The 14,161-nt window shown below is 42.1% G+C and overlaps 1 protein-coding gene across 1 annotated transcript; it reads right to left on the reverse strand.

Moving 5' to 3' along the window:
• Positions 1 to 47: 47 nt before the first annotated feature.
• cap1 (CAP, adenylate cyclase-associated protein 1 (yeast)) lies at positions 48 to 13,959 on the reverse strand. Its single transcript, XM_041954674.1, has 13 exons — positions 13,836 to 13,959; positions 9,173 to 9,265; positions 7,871 to 7,971; positions 7,471 to 7,548; positions 6,639 to 6,782; positions 5,766 to 5,851; positions 4,927 to 5,032; positions 3,936 to 4,122; positions 3,543 to 3,724; positions 3,069 to 3,192; positions 1,782 to 1,864; positions 1,175 to 1,318; positions 48 to 785 (listed from the first exon to the last, which is right to left on the reverse strand). Exons 2-13 carry the CDS (start codon positions 9,261 to 9,263, stop codon positions 702 to 704), a joined length of 1,410 nt encoding a protein of 469 aa, XP_041810608.1. The 5' UTR covers positions 9,264 to 9,265; positions 13,836 to 13,959; the 3' UTR covers positions 48 to 701.
• Between the last annotated feature and the right edge of the window lie 202 nt (positions 13,960 to 14,161).

Below are 14,161 nucleotides of genomic sequence, written 5' to 3' on the forward strand. Positions count from 1 at the left end.
TGACAACTTGTTTTTACTCCTATTTATGTGCTTTTTTTCTTTTTTTCTATTATCCACCATGAATGTTAATATTGTTACAGTCAACATCAGCGGAGGTGATATGGATGCCATTATCTCCTTTAAAAGGGTTGTGTTTGACAAGTGCTTCACCACTGAATTGCATATAATGGAACAGAAACCGGACCAAAAAACACACACCAGCCCCTCCAGACCAGGAAGAGGAGAAAGAAAAGAGCAGCCTGAAGCATCCTGATTGGCTGCAGTGCTTTTGTTGCAGTGGAATCAATGTCCCTGTTCCCATGTTGGCTATTCTACATGTTAAATTTAGCTTAGCATATCCAGATAGATTAAAAATATCATACAGAGCATCCCAGCTATTGGCAAAACTCATGAATGTTTCTTGAAAGTGCTCACTGGCTCACAGGGAAAAACCAATTTGAATGACAAGCTGCTCCCTGCTGATTGGCTGAAGGATTTGCTCCAGATAGACATGAGCAGTCCTCTCATTGGCTTATTGGAGGGACAGCTTAAGCTGTGATTGGCTGATAAGGAGGAAGGGTGGGAGATATAACGTATGAGGTCCAAATCTCAGTCTACAGCGTGAGAGTTAGCTGGGTGGTGGATCAGTCAGGAAGGCATTTGCAAAAAAAGGGGTGGGGATGGTGTCGAGGAGGGGCGGCCATCTCTCATGCTGCCCCGGTCTATCCGGCGATCTCCGTTGCTGTGGTAACAAGCTTCTTGCCGTCCCAGATGGTCTTGAACTGCTCAGGAACAGGGAGCTCCGTCTGACAGAGGGGGTGAGAGAGAGGCCGTGTTGAAATGTCTGTCACATGCTGGCGCTACATAAGGACAAGGCCAGTAATATTCTAGGTTATTGTTTTTGTCAACAAAACTCACGAAAAGACCAAAATCAACAAGTGTTAGTCTGTCTTTTGTTATGGTCTCACTTTGCTACCCTCTCTGTGGCTCTCAGCTCATTGGTTCCCACTGAAGACGTAAATCTCTAATAACAACGTCCACAAACAAAGCTTCAGGCCAATTCCCTGAAATATTTTGTATGAATAGTTTTTAGAGAACAATGGAGCTCAATAGCACAGAGGAATAAGTTGTATCAGGCAAAAAAAAGTAGGGACGATGTCTATCTGTCAAATGTCCCTCCTGACAGGATACTCACAAATTCTCCGTCTTTGTTGGGTACCAGGATGTTCATCTCTGAGCTCTTGGCGCTGACGATCTCGCATTCCAGAGAGTCTTTGCTCAGGTAGACATGGCAACCGTCTGTCTTGTTGATGGAGATGGTGGGGATCTTACCCATGACCTACATACAAAAAGGCAACAAAATTAGCCTCCCCCATAAACACATGTGATGGCTGCTGATAACAACATGTTGGTCAGAAAGGTTGGATTTATTTCTGCCGTATCTGACGGGACACACGTCTCTGCACTCTGCTCTGATCAACTCAAGATTTCCTTTGAGGAAAGGACTGAATTTAACCAGCAACAGTCGAGCTACTCTGTATCCAAAAACTGAGCAGCTGGCATTGTGTAACTACATGAATAGAAAGCAGGATGTTCATGAAACATGCACTCAGCAAAAACAAAAACAACCGAGGAGTGACAGAACAGCAGGAATCTGGGTGATATCATGAAATGCAACAAAGCCGGTGGGTGGGAACCAAATATCAACATCACACTGCAGTCTGCTGAGCCACAGATGATCCGCTGTCTGTTCTAGTCTCTGAAAACAGCAGTTTGTTATTGCACTGGCTCGCTGCACACACCTGGACCTTGACGTCCTTGCTGTTGATGATCTCTACGATGCCCACGACGTCGTCGAACACCAAACCCATTTTCTTACAGTTGTCTGATGGAGAGAAACAATCACATGTTCAGAGGACAGACGTATGTAGGTCATGGAAAAGGCAAGATAAGATAAGAAACTTTATTAATCCCCAGCTGGGGAAATTCAGTTGTTGAAAGCAGCAGGCGATGGCAGTTGCAAAAAAAAAAAAAGCAAAAGAGATCGAGAAATACAAGATACAAAATACAAAATAAAAGCTGACTATTAATATGTATAATTATGCAAAGGGATTATGTCAGAAAAATGTATCTTAAAAATATATGTACATGTATAAGTAATATATATTGCTGCAAAGAACTGTAAGAAAAATTGCCATAAAAATATACTGCCAGGAACACTGTTGAATTTCACAGACTACACAGATTGCACACGGAATGGATAAAGTGACTACAGCGTTAATGATATTACACTGAAATAAATATGTATATGTCACAGTAGAATACTATTATGTATTGAAATATTAGAGTACTCAATGAGAGTGGATAGAGCAGTGTTTCAAGGTACTAGATGCATGATAGATCATACATCACTGCAAAGATCAGTCCGAGCATAGAAAACAGTGCTAAGTTAAGCTGGAGTTGAACACTGACAGCTGTTGTATGAAGGACCTGCGGTAGCGTTCCTTCTTACAGGGTGGATGCAGCAGTCTGCTACTGACCAAGTGTCGATCTTTGGAAAATAAATGCGACCGGTTCTACCAACCATCACAGTGACCTTTTCACCATTTTTTTTTGCAAGTTTTCTATTAGTATTGATTGTATTGATCCTGGGGAAAACTTAAAACCATGATGATTCTCAGGTGTCTTTTTCTATCATTTAAGCGCCATCATGTTTATCCATAACAGACATCAGAAATAATGATATCATTGGGAAATGTAAGTCACACTGAATTTAAAAATATGTGTATCATGTCTGTTTGTTCAGATGTGACTGAGTAATGACTGAGAACCAGCAATGTAAAGACCATAACTGCCTCCACTGACTGTGTGTCACAGCCACCGCTGCTGCTCCAACTGTTGACAGTGCTGGTAAGCACGCCACAACACAATAACTTCCTGTTTTCAGAACACCGGCATGCACCTGTCTCTTTCACCTCACACAGGTGCCTAGGCCTACGCACCCCCATTCAAGTCCACCCCCCCTGGAGAGGCACAGAAGACAGATGAGTTTCACTGCCTCTAAACACCCGGCACTGTTTTGTTCTTACCTATAGTGATTGAGTTGATTTTGCCTTTGATCTGCAGGGTGCTCTTGTTACACTTGAAAGCATAAACCACTTGTTTGAGCTCAGTGTCGCTGATCACCAGGTCCTGCACTCCCTCTTGGTTCTCCTGCAGAGGCCAAGAAGCGAGTGAACAAGAAAATAAAGCAAAACGGTTAATGAGACAATATTTGTTTAAAGCAGGATAGAACACTGGAGTTACTATAAAAGGTTAACTATAAAAATCCACAATTCCATAAGAAGTTATTCTGGTTCAGTGAGTCATTATGATAGTCTGACAGCCTGCTGCACAAACAAATCAATGGCGCCAAAAGACACAAGAACAACAAGTCTTGTTGAGTTAATCTGGCACCGTCTCTTTTTCAGTGTCCTTCCTTTTACATGGTAAATAATTACAAGTTTAAATAAACTCAGCTAGTTTAGAGGTAACTTTTTAGTGAGAGTCAGCCAACAACGTACCACTTTCCACTTCTTTCCATCCAGCTCCAACACAGGCGGCAGCGTGTGGGTGGGGGTGGCAGACGCCGCCGGCCGGGGAGATTGGGAAGTGAAAGGTTTTGGTCCAGTACGTACTGGAGCAACCTGTCCCCTCAGGGTAGGATTCTTGTGGGTCTTCTGGTCGTCGCTTACATGCTTCAGGCCTGGAGGGGTCGAGGACGGGCAGTTTATTAAGTACAATACCCAAGTACTATTCAAAACTAACCAAATGTGAACTAACCAGTCATCCACAGAGGTAAATGTTCCTTTTGCAAAGTATCTGTACACATGTGGGAAAGGCTGAAGGCTTGCGTGGTTTTACTTGGGTCAAAGTGTGAAGCAGCTCCGCTGACGTCGCTCACTCAGACTACCTACCCTTGGTGATGTCGGCTCCCTTGTTGATGGAGGCAAACAAAGCGTTACGATTGGCAGCACCACCGCTGCCGCCATCATCGGGTCCGGAGAGGTCCACGGGGGGAGGAGGAGGTCCGGGGGGAGGAGGGGGAGGACACCCACCAGCAGGAGCAGGGGGGGGAGCTGCCGAGGCTGAAGCTACGGGACCCTGAGGTGGACAGAAAATTAGAAATACTGTAACTGAAGCCTTCTAATGTCAAAGAATATGATTCAACTGACATGTGGTTCCCTTATGCCATGTTTCCACCACAGGAACTTTCCGCAGGGACGAGGAGGCTTTGGACGAAATCAGTGCTTTTCCACTGCAGGGACCAGGGTCTAAATTAAGTTAGAAGTAACATTATTTTACGCTCCAGAAAGTCTCTGCTCGGGTGGGTTCTATTTTACAAAAGTGCAGGACTACTTGCAGCTTTATTTCAACTTTTTAAAAGTTTTATGCAGCTGCAAACTACTTATTTGACACACTGACGTTGAATTAAAAAAAGAAAGCATACGACAGATAGACTGACATTTATTGTTGTCACATCGCATGCAAAAATGACTTTGTCTTGTCTTTTTTTTTCATGTAAGCAGACTAATTTGCCTCATCTTAGCAGCTGGAAATGCAGGCAAACAGTTGCTTTGGGTGGAAACGTAGCTCTATTACAGGATTTCCTTGATGCTATCAATTCATTTGTATTTATGGACTTGAGTGAAATGTAAGGATTTTGAAGTATCAGTCATACATAGGGTAAATCCTGGTCTCTGACTGTCGCTTCCTGCCCAGAACATCAATGTCATTAATCATTTGATCACCAGATGCTGCTCCTCAAAGGTTACTCTTATGCTTCAATGTGAGTATGAGCGAGCCCCTTGATAAATCTCTCTTTTTCTTCACCCTCAGCGAAGACCTTTTTCTATCTGTAAATTGGGCCTTTAGAGGGTTCGTTAGTGTAATTCTCCAAAGACTCACGCTCTTGCTCCAGGTCAGTCCGGTGGTGTGGTACTTTTTGATGTAGTTTTGCAGCTCGGTCCAGATAGTGACGTAGGCCTTCACCCATTCCACATGGGTCTTGTTCCTGTGAGGGAGAGAAACAGGATTGTCTGTTGATCATCTTTTCATGTTTCTTTTTCCTCCTCCAGCAGTTTATTGTTCCTTTCCACTGGGCTCTTCGTCCCACAGGAAAACACACGATGCATGACACACACAGACACACACATGACTTAAAATAGAACATGTTCTAACCCACATTAACCAATGAGCCCAGATCTCACACTGTATTGCCTAATGTATTGTATTTATATGTGGCACTGCTGTTTCGCACTCACTTCTGCAGAGAGCTCACTAACAAATTTTATTAAAAGCTGAGTTTCTGTGCAACTGATCAGCACAAACAGGCTGATATTTAGATTTAGTTTGCATAACTTCTACCTTCTAACTTGACTGTAACCTGGAGGTCTGCTCATAAAACACAAAAGCTTTGATTCCAGGTCTAACTACAGGAAGCGCCAGCATGCGTCAGCGTGTCGTGTCGCACGCTGACTCAGTAAAAACTGAACTTAAAAAGAGCTGAGAGGAAGGAAAGATGGAAGACAGATGGGTTGAGCAAACTGCTTGGCTGCACATGAAAGTTCATCTGACTCTTTTAGTTATCCATCATTACAACATTTCAAAAAATAAATGAAGCAGTTAAAAAAAAAAGAAGAAGCACAAATTGCCATAGAAGGGATGCTCGTGTTACATTGAAAAAGCGTGTGGACAATGTCTACTGCAGACAAAGTAGGAAACACGATATAATGAAATATACTTACTTCTCCTTGTATTCCTTCAGCACACGGTTAGTGTAGAACATGGCGGCTTCTAGCAAATCTCTAACATAGGGGCATGGCTTAGGAGCCTGGGACACAAAGAAAACAATAAACACAAATGCATCCATGTCTAAACTGAGATTAAATCAATAGTTTGCCATTTTAGAAAATGTGCATATACGCTTTCTCACAGAGAGTTAAGAGTATGGAGCTAGAGAAGGGAAGTTATTAGCTTATTTTAGAATAAATAAAATAAATTATGTCTGGAAGCAGTCTCCAGTCTTGATGCTAAGCTAAGCAGCTACTGGATCTAGTTTCATTTAGCCTACAAACATGCAGGGTTATTAATCTTCTCAACTAAATTTCAGCAGGAAATTTATTTTATTTCTCAAAATGCAGAACTGTTCCTTTTAAATGGCCAACTACAGTAGCAAATGAGTGCTAAAAGCAATAAATTCAGTTCACAGGCTATGTTTATCATGAGATCTTCATCATACTAGAGTAGGCGTGCAAAGAATGTGTGTTTGAAAACCTGATGTATTATTCATATTCATCAAAGCACAACAAACAAAGAGTTAATCATCTGAACTGTAACAGTGCAGCTCTGTTGCTGGTGGTCATGTGTCAGCCAAGAAACTGTTGTTCACCAGACAGTGATGACAGAATCAAAGAGAGGCTTGTTTTCAGCCATTATACACTCATTTATCTGCCCGCCCGCCCGCCCGCACGCCCGCACGCACGCACGCACGCACGCACGCACGCACGCACGCACGCACGCACGCACGCACGCACGCACGCACACACGCACACACACACACACACACACACACACACACACACACACACAGTCCCAAAAATCTTCCCTTCCTGTCTCACCATGGCGACCCATCCGAGGGCAGGCACGCTCTCGCTCACGGCAGAGAGGTGGTTGAAAAGGGGCGAGGTGCGGTTCTGCTCGCGAAACACCTGCACCACCTGGATCGCTTTGGACACCGGCTGCAGGAGAGTCGTCAAAACTGCCTGAAGAGGGAAGAGACGAAGTTTCATTCACACGGCAGATTCTACCAAGTTTAAGTTCCAGATTTTTATGTCAGGAAACATTTTCTCCTTCCATCTGGCAACTTTTTTTGTAATCTAACAAAAACATTTTCTTATAAGAAATTAAAAGTTCTATTAAAAAGAGTAATTTTTAAAGAGTAAATCTCCATTTCTTGAAAAATGAGTTGTAGGCCTGCGTTTCCACTCTGGTTACAAAACACTGGGCCCCCAGTGAACAATACTGAAAACACTGGCCCATAATTCAGCCCACATGATTTCTGAACCCTGTCATAAAGTAAATGAACGCATTACTGCGGAGAATATAATTTAAGTGTGCTACCGGCTGATCACAAACAATAAACATAGCTGGTGTTGCAGTGCAATGGAGGAAGTCCAACAGCGAACTATGAATCCAAACCAATGGCACAAATATCTGCGGGAGGGCTCCTGTGCATTAAGAACAAATCCAGCTCGACTTTTCAACAGTCAGCAGATTTTAAAATCGAAATATCATGTTGGAAAACATGGAGTAACGACACCATGGTAGAGAACCTGTAGAGGAGAGTGAAGGGGCCGTATGGATGGAAGCATAATGAATTATGCAAATTGACTGATCGATGCTGTTAGTTAACTGAGACATTAACTGATCATTCAAGTGTGTTTAACTCACATCAGAGGGCTTCTGGCTGGAGGAGGCTGTTTGCAGGAGTTTTCTATGGGTGGAGAACGCCTGGTTCATCAGCTCTGCCTGCAAGGGAGGAGCAGAAACTTAGTTAATACTGTAACAGAAATGTGTGGAGAACAAACGGCCATCTTTCCCAACCAGTTACAGAGCCAACAAAACGAACATGCTTATAACACTTCAATCTTGGATTTCAGATGGCACATTTCAGGAAAGATTCAAGCCTGGTCAAGTTTTGGAATTTTAAGATGTGTAATTTGTATTAAATATGTAAATAGACAGACTGATCCTTTTGGTGGTGAATCAGAGTGAGATAACATTAAGTATAGAGGTGACAGATTTTTAACTGCAGCGTTTTATGCTATTTCACTACTAAACTGTAACTTACATGTTTCTGTACGTCACCCCCGATCTGCTGGCTGAGGGAGAGGTACTGGGCCACGGGACCGCTCATGATCTCATCAAAGGCCTCGACGAACACCGATACAGCTACAGAGAAGAAAAACAGAAGGTATAAAAACCCAAAACATGTTTTAAAACATGTTAAAGACCATGATATGGAACATAAAACGGGATAAAAAGAAGTAACAACGTTAGAAAAAGGAATATACAGTGGAAAGTGAATCAACAGTACAGGAAGTTAAGAGTTGTTCATTTAGACTGAAATAAGCAAAGACTGAGGCAAATTTAAGATCATGAAAAGATGATTGCATTTGATTTGATGTCAGGTCTATAATCATTTAGCACAACTCTGATTCCGAAAAAAATTGAGGTTGAAAACAGGATGCAATCATTTACAAACGAACTATGTTTACAGACAACAGTTTTTAGTGTTCTGAGCACATGTAGCAACATCCTTTTTGCAATCATGTGTTCACAAAGTGGTGAACCTCGCTCCATCCTCACTTGTGAATGACTGAGCCTTTCCAGGATGCTCCTTTCATTCCAAATCATGATACTATCACCTGCTACCAATCAACCTGTTTACCTGTGGAATGTTCCAAACAGGTGTTTTTGGAGCGTTCCACAACTTTCACAGTTTTTTGTTGCTCCTGTCCCAACTTATTTGAAACATGTTGCTGCATCAAATTCAGAATAAGCAGATATTTATAAAAATAAATGAAGTATATGTGCACAAGGATTTGCTTTAAGTCCCAACTGTTTTGGAATCAGGTTTGAATATAGAAGCATAGAACTACCAACTAAGGCACTTTCTTATGAAGGGGTTAATAACTGCAATATTCTGGGACTTTGGAAAAATGCCTGATAGGTGTGAGGCACTCACTAACTTCAGCACATCCATTGCTAAGCAACTGAAACATTATTAAAACGCTGGTAGGCAGAGTGTCAGCACAGCAAGTGGCTGGTTGAAGCTGCATCACTACATCCTCAACAGTCTACAGGAATCAGTGTCGACATCCAAACCACATTATTCTTGCAGTGGTTATGTTTAACTGCTTGATGAGGAAGAATAACCAAGTATGCTTATTGGTAAAACTTACTACGCTTTGACAGACAGGAGTTCAGGAGCAAGAGAAAAGAGAAAAAGCCAGAAAAGCTCCCTTCAGGCTCCGCTTGTGTCTACATGTAAAAATACTTGAAATGATTTTATCTCACTAATAGTAAGGTCACCAGACATCTTATTCATGATAAGCGTAATTATTCCAGACTAATGATACTTGATCCTTACCTCCCTCAGCTGATTGTCCAGGGCCTGACATGGACTCCAGGCGAGCCACCGCCACCTCCAGCCGCTGCACTAGACCCGCCAACTCAGCCATACCTGTGAGACGGTCAAGAATGAAGCACAAGCTGTCAGTACATTGTTATCTGCAACTCCAGCACTGATTTCTTCACGTCAAAAGCTCTGAGCCGAGATAACAGGTTAAACACAAAGATGTTTCCAAGGATGAAATGATATCTGGCGCATTTGAATATTTTCTCAATCATTAATGACCTACACACAGGATGATGCTTGTCAATTAATATATAGTGTAGGAATAGTGTTACTTCCTGTTCTTATAGTCTTCTAATAGGGGAATGAATTACTCCTGGGACCCACGGTGACAGCAATTACTGCAATTAAAAATGAGCTGCTTTGTTAGGATAACAAACAGCAGTGCTCTGGACGCTGGACAAGCCTTTCCTGGGTTGATTTAGTCCTGAGAGGCTTGGTAGAAGCAAAAGTGTGTAACTGCCTGCAATCAGATGTCAACACCAGTGTTGAACGTCATTAGCCTGCATTGCCTGCATAGACCAAGTCCTCCAGAATTTGTATAAATGGACCCAAAAGTGTCAATTTTCACATTTTAAGGAAGCCCTTTTTGTCCCTGCAGTGAAAGCCACTGAATTCCACCTTTAGAATGACAGAGTAGTAAAAAAAAAAAAAAAAAAGTCTGCTGGTAAGCAGGTCAGGACTTGCAGAGTAAAGAGCTGTAGATCATTACCAGTTACTGCAGATTCTTTGCAGAGTACAGACCTGCTCTGTTTTTCCAGTTATGTAATTTGAAGAGGCTTGTACGTTTCACAAAGAAACTTTAAACTTTAAAAAGGACCAGTGTGTAGGATTTAGTGGCATCTAACGGTGAGGTTGCAGATTGCAACCAACTGAACACCCCCTGCCTATGACAGCCACTAAAAACACAAAAAACTGAAAGGCTGTCCTGGGCTACTGTAGAAACCATGGAAGAGGGCCTTCTCTCTCTGTAGAATCAAGAGCTCGTTCTAAGTTAAAGAAAACACAACAATTCTTATTTTCAGGTGATTATACACTAACGAAAACATAATCATGATTATTATCCACTTTTGCCAGTAGATCCCCCTAAATCCTACAAACTAGACCCTTAAAGGCAGCAGCTATAGGCTAAATATAGTCTCTATAGTCCTTGTGCCAACATGTAAACTGACTCTACTAACTTACCCCTTTGAGTACAAGATTAACTAACTTAAATCCAAGTCTAGCATAATCTCACTCTTACTGATACACACACATACACAGCTAATGAGAAAGGCTAACATTACATAACACGGCTGTAACCTGACGCTGCCCTCACCTGTGTGACTGAGAGTGTTTCCAGTCTCAGGTATTTACACCTGGCTGACGGTGAATGGAGACACACAGACCACTCTCACTAATGAGACCACGCAAGATAAACCTGCCATCTCACTTTCACTACAGAGGGACTGAACTGAATCTGTAGATATCTAATGACTGAGCACTTAACCTTTTTGGCTGTGACAGATGAAGCTGGGGGCAGCTTTGCTCGCACTTCTCTAGTTATAATAACGTAGGTAAAGGAGCTTTAGTCGTATAACTGTCCTTTCATCTAATTTGGATACATAAGAGTCGGACTGGGTATCAAATGTCAATATTTTTGGTACCAAAATGTTAACTAAAACTGATTCTTATTCTCTGATCAGTTCCAATTCAGACTGGTGTTTTTGTTGCTCCTGTCCCAACTTGATTGAAACGTGTTGCTGCATCAAATTCAGAATAAGCAGATATTTACAAAAATCCATGAAGTTGATGAAGCAAAACATTAAATATATTGCCTCTGTAGTGTTTTCAGTTGAGTACATGACACATAGGATTATCAGGTTATCACATTCTGTTTTATTTATGTTGCACACAACGCCCTGACTTCTTTGGAATCAGTGTTATATAACCCAAAAAGACAACTGGAGCTACTGCAGGAGAGGTGGTGACACTTTACTACATTTAAAAACAAAAGACAAATTTTGTAAAAGGCTGATGATCGCCAACAAACTACTATTCCTACAACTACATGGCAGTCAAAAAATGCTTCAACTTTCCTTTTTCTGCCTCACTCACGCATTCAGACAGAGTGGTGAATTAATTTCTCCACAAGGCACAGATTACATTTGATCACTGCAGGGCACACAGCTCTACCCTTGACCCAAATGCCTAGTTGTTAATGGTCAAAGCAGCATTTATGATATACCTGCAGATACCAGGGTTCAATAGTAACATTTCTTTGTCTCGGCTGAGAGATGACTCAGCCGCAGCACAGGAAGGGAGTGGCTCCTAAAAGGTGTATGTGGGAGCAGTAGACACCAAAAAACAAACAACTCAATGTGTGAGTTACTTCCAAAAAAATAAACTGTTGATAGAAAAACTGTATGGTTTATAAAAAACAATAACAAACTTATTCCAGTTCAGCCAAACTGCAAATCCCTCACTGGGGCACGTATGAGCTCATTGGATTTCCTGCTACATCAGTATATGTGTTGCAGAATATCTCCTAAAGTGAGCTAAAGTAAAGTTACCACATACTGTGAGTTCAAGCCAAGTGCTGACCAAACAGAAAAAGCCACTGTCCAGGAAATAGAAACAACTTTCCAGAGACATGCCGGCAGATATAGCAACACTCGAGCCAGGGAATCATGTCTTTCATAACATTTTCCTTAGATTTAAGCACTATAAAAAGGCACAACAGCAAAAACTAGGGGCTTAACCGCAAAGTCAGAGGTGCCTCTACCCTGTATTTTTCTTCTCGTCAACAAATCCCATAAAACGGCCAAAACCAACAATGAATTGATCCTACTAACAACATACTAACAAGTATTGTCTGTGTATCTAAATCCACAGCTGATAATAGACCTAATGTAGTTCTGTTTGAGTGACATTTGCTAAACATTACAGCGCCCAGCTGTTACATGAAATTATTGAGCCTATACAAAAATAATAATAACAATAAGTTTGTTTGTATATACTTGTTTGCTACAGACAGAGTGGGGCAGTCAGAACATACTGAATAACAGACAAACACATTGTTGGTTTTGGTCTTTTCATTGACACCAATGAATAATATGATGGTAACATAGCACCTCTGTAAAGCAAATAAATGCATGAATGAAGGCCACAAGAACAACATGCATATCTATTTGACAAAGGAGCAGTGAAGCGAATGAATGAAGTGAATATCTGTGCACTTTGTTTTGCAGAAGGGGATGTGCTTCTTTCTGCCTTTTGGAAACTAGCCAAAGGAGTTTATATAAAAGCAGGTAACATTTAAGACATTTCCCTTTCAGATATCAAGATCTGTAGAAAGATGCATTTACACCTGGATTGTATTTACTGTCTCAACATAATAGCTCCTGCTGGTCTCCCTCCAATATGTAAAACCTTGCCAACTGCATTTCTAGACCTACTTTTGTGGACATGTGGCAGAAATGTTCTGCACAGAGCACCATCAGCACGCAGGGGCAGTGAAGTAGGTTAGGCCTGTGTGAGGGTTCCTGCCTTTCTGCCTGGGGGGGCAGACATTCAGACATAAAGAAGGAAGCGTCCAGCTCTCTCTGTGTTTCTGCGTGGCCTTTTCTAGCTATTTGTATCGGATAAAAACAAAACACACATCATCTCTTCTTTTGTCGCAGAGGCAGAAGTAGGCCAAAGCAATGGCGGTGAGCTCTGACCTTCCTCACAGTCCTGCTTCGGTGGGCTCAAGGCTCCAACAAATCAAGTTCAAGCCGCTGATGTTAATGCGATCACTGCGGTTTCAGTCAGACGGCCAGGGACTCTGGCTAGGCTAAAGCTAGCTAGCAGAACCAGTGGGTGTCGTGCAGAAATTTGTGTCCCCGGCAAGTGTAGTCTCCCCTTGCCCACTAACAATTACCTATATGTCGAGCCTCGATGGAATAAGAGGGTCGAGGAGAGATTTTGACAGCTTGAGTTTTCTCAGAGTCGACATATGCTTCCCTAAATGATATAAACTTGTTCCAAACAGTTGCTTCACCGATGAGGAAACTGTCTTCGATACAAAATGTGCCATAACACCATCAGCACAATGAGAGGGCTAGCTTCTCCACGTTAACTCCTGACTGTTTAGGTTTGATAAATCAGGAAAGACATCATGCTAAGTTAACCTAAACGTGTAGCTTAAGAAATGGCTAACGTTAGCTCGGTTGTTTTATGTAAATTTCCCCTCCCTGTTGTTGAGAATCTGTCTGTTTCGGCATTTCCTGGATTTTTTTTTTCCTCCTCTCTCACACACCCCTCCCTCCGTTAGCTAATGTTGATCTAGTGTACAGCAGAAAAAAAAACTTCCACATTTCACCGAACCAGCATGTTTTATCAAAGAAAGAAGACGTCGTAAATGAATGGAGGTTGAAAACATCTGTTAAATATCTGCTATCTTACGGTTAAGCATTAGATTGTGCTAGCAACCTCGGCTAGCCGGGTGTGTTAGCATCACACCGATTTCAATAATTTTCTGAATGATTGGATTCCGCGGCGACAGACTGCTGTCTCTTTCGTCTGATTTTTTTTACGCCATAGCGAAACCGTTAAATGCGCTACAAACCTCACACCTCAACCACTGCATGTCGCTTACCTGCTACACTGGTCAAGCACTGATTTGGTGTTTTATATCGCTGTCAATTCCGCCGTAGGAGTGTGCAGTGCGCAGGCTTTCAGGGCAGACGAGGCTTCGTCTCTTTTCTTCCTGTATGTCGGTGAATTTACCCAGCTGTCACCGCGCCGCGTTTCCGCCCTTGTTCGCGCAACTAATTCCTTTCCCATATAAGGAGTGTGAGAGGCAGAGGGCAGCAAAATAAGGAAAAAAGAAGAAACAGCTGCTTTCCTTCCTCTTATGACATTTGTGAAGGCCACGCAGCAGAGATAATGTTATCATAGCGTTTATTTTCCTTTAAAGAATCC

This window comes from Chelmon rostratus, chromosome 16, assembly GCF_017976325.1.
Source record: "Chelmon rostratus isolate fCheRos1 chromosome 16, fCheRos1.pri, whole genome shotgun sequence".
NCBI lineage: Eukaryota > Metazoa > Chordata > Actinopteri > Chaetodontiformes > Chaetodontidae > Chelmon > Chelmon rostratus.

Excerpts from the sequence above, each read along its gene's own strand:
- cap1 (XM_041954674.1), bottom strand. The coding sequence starts at position 9,263 with ATGGCTGAGTTGGCGGGTCTAGTGCAGCGGCTGGAGGTGGCGGTGGCT. Across the intron at positions 7,972-9,172 it reads TGGACAATCAGCTGAGGGAG|CTGTATCGGTGTTCGTCGAG; the intron begins GTAAGGATCAAG and ends TCTTCTCTGTAG. Across the intron at positions 6,783-7,470 it reads CCAGCCAGAAGCCCTCTGAT|GCAGTTTTGACGACTCTCCT; the intron begins GTGAGTTAAACA and ends TTCCCTCTTCAG.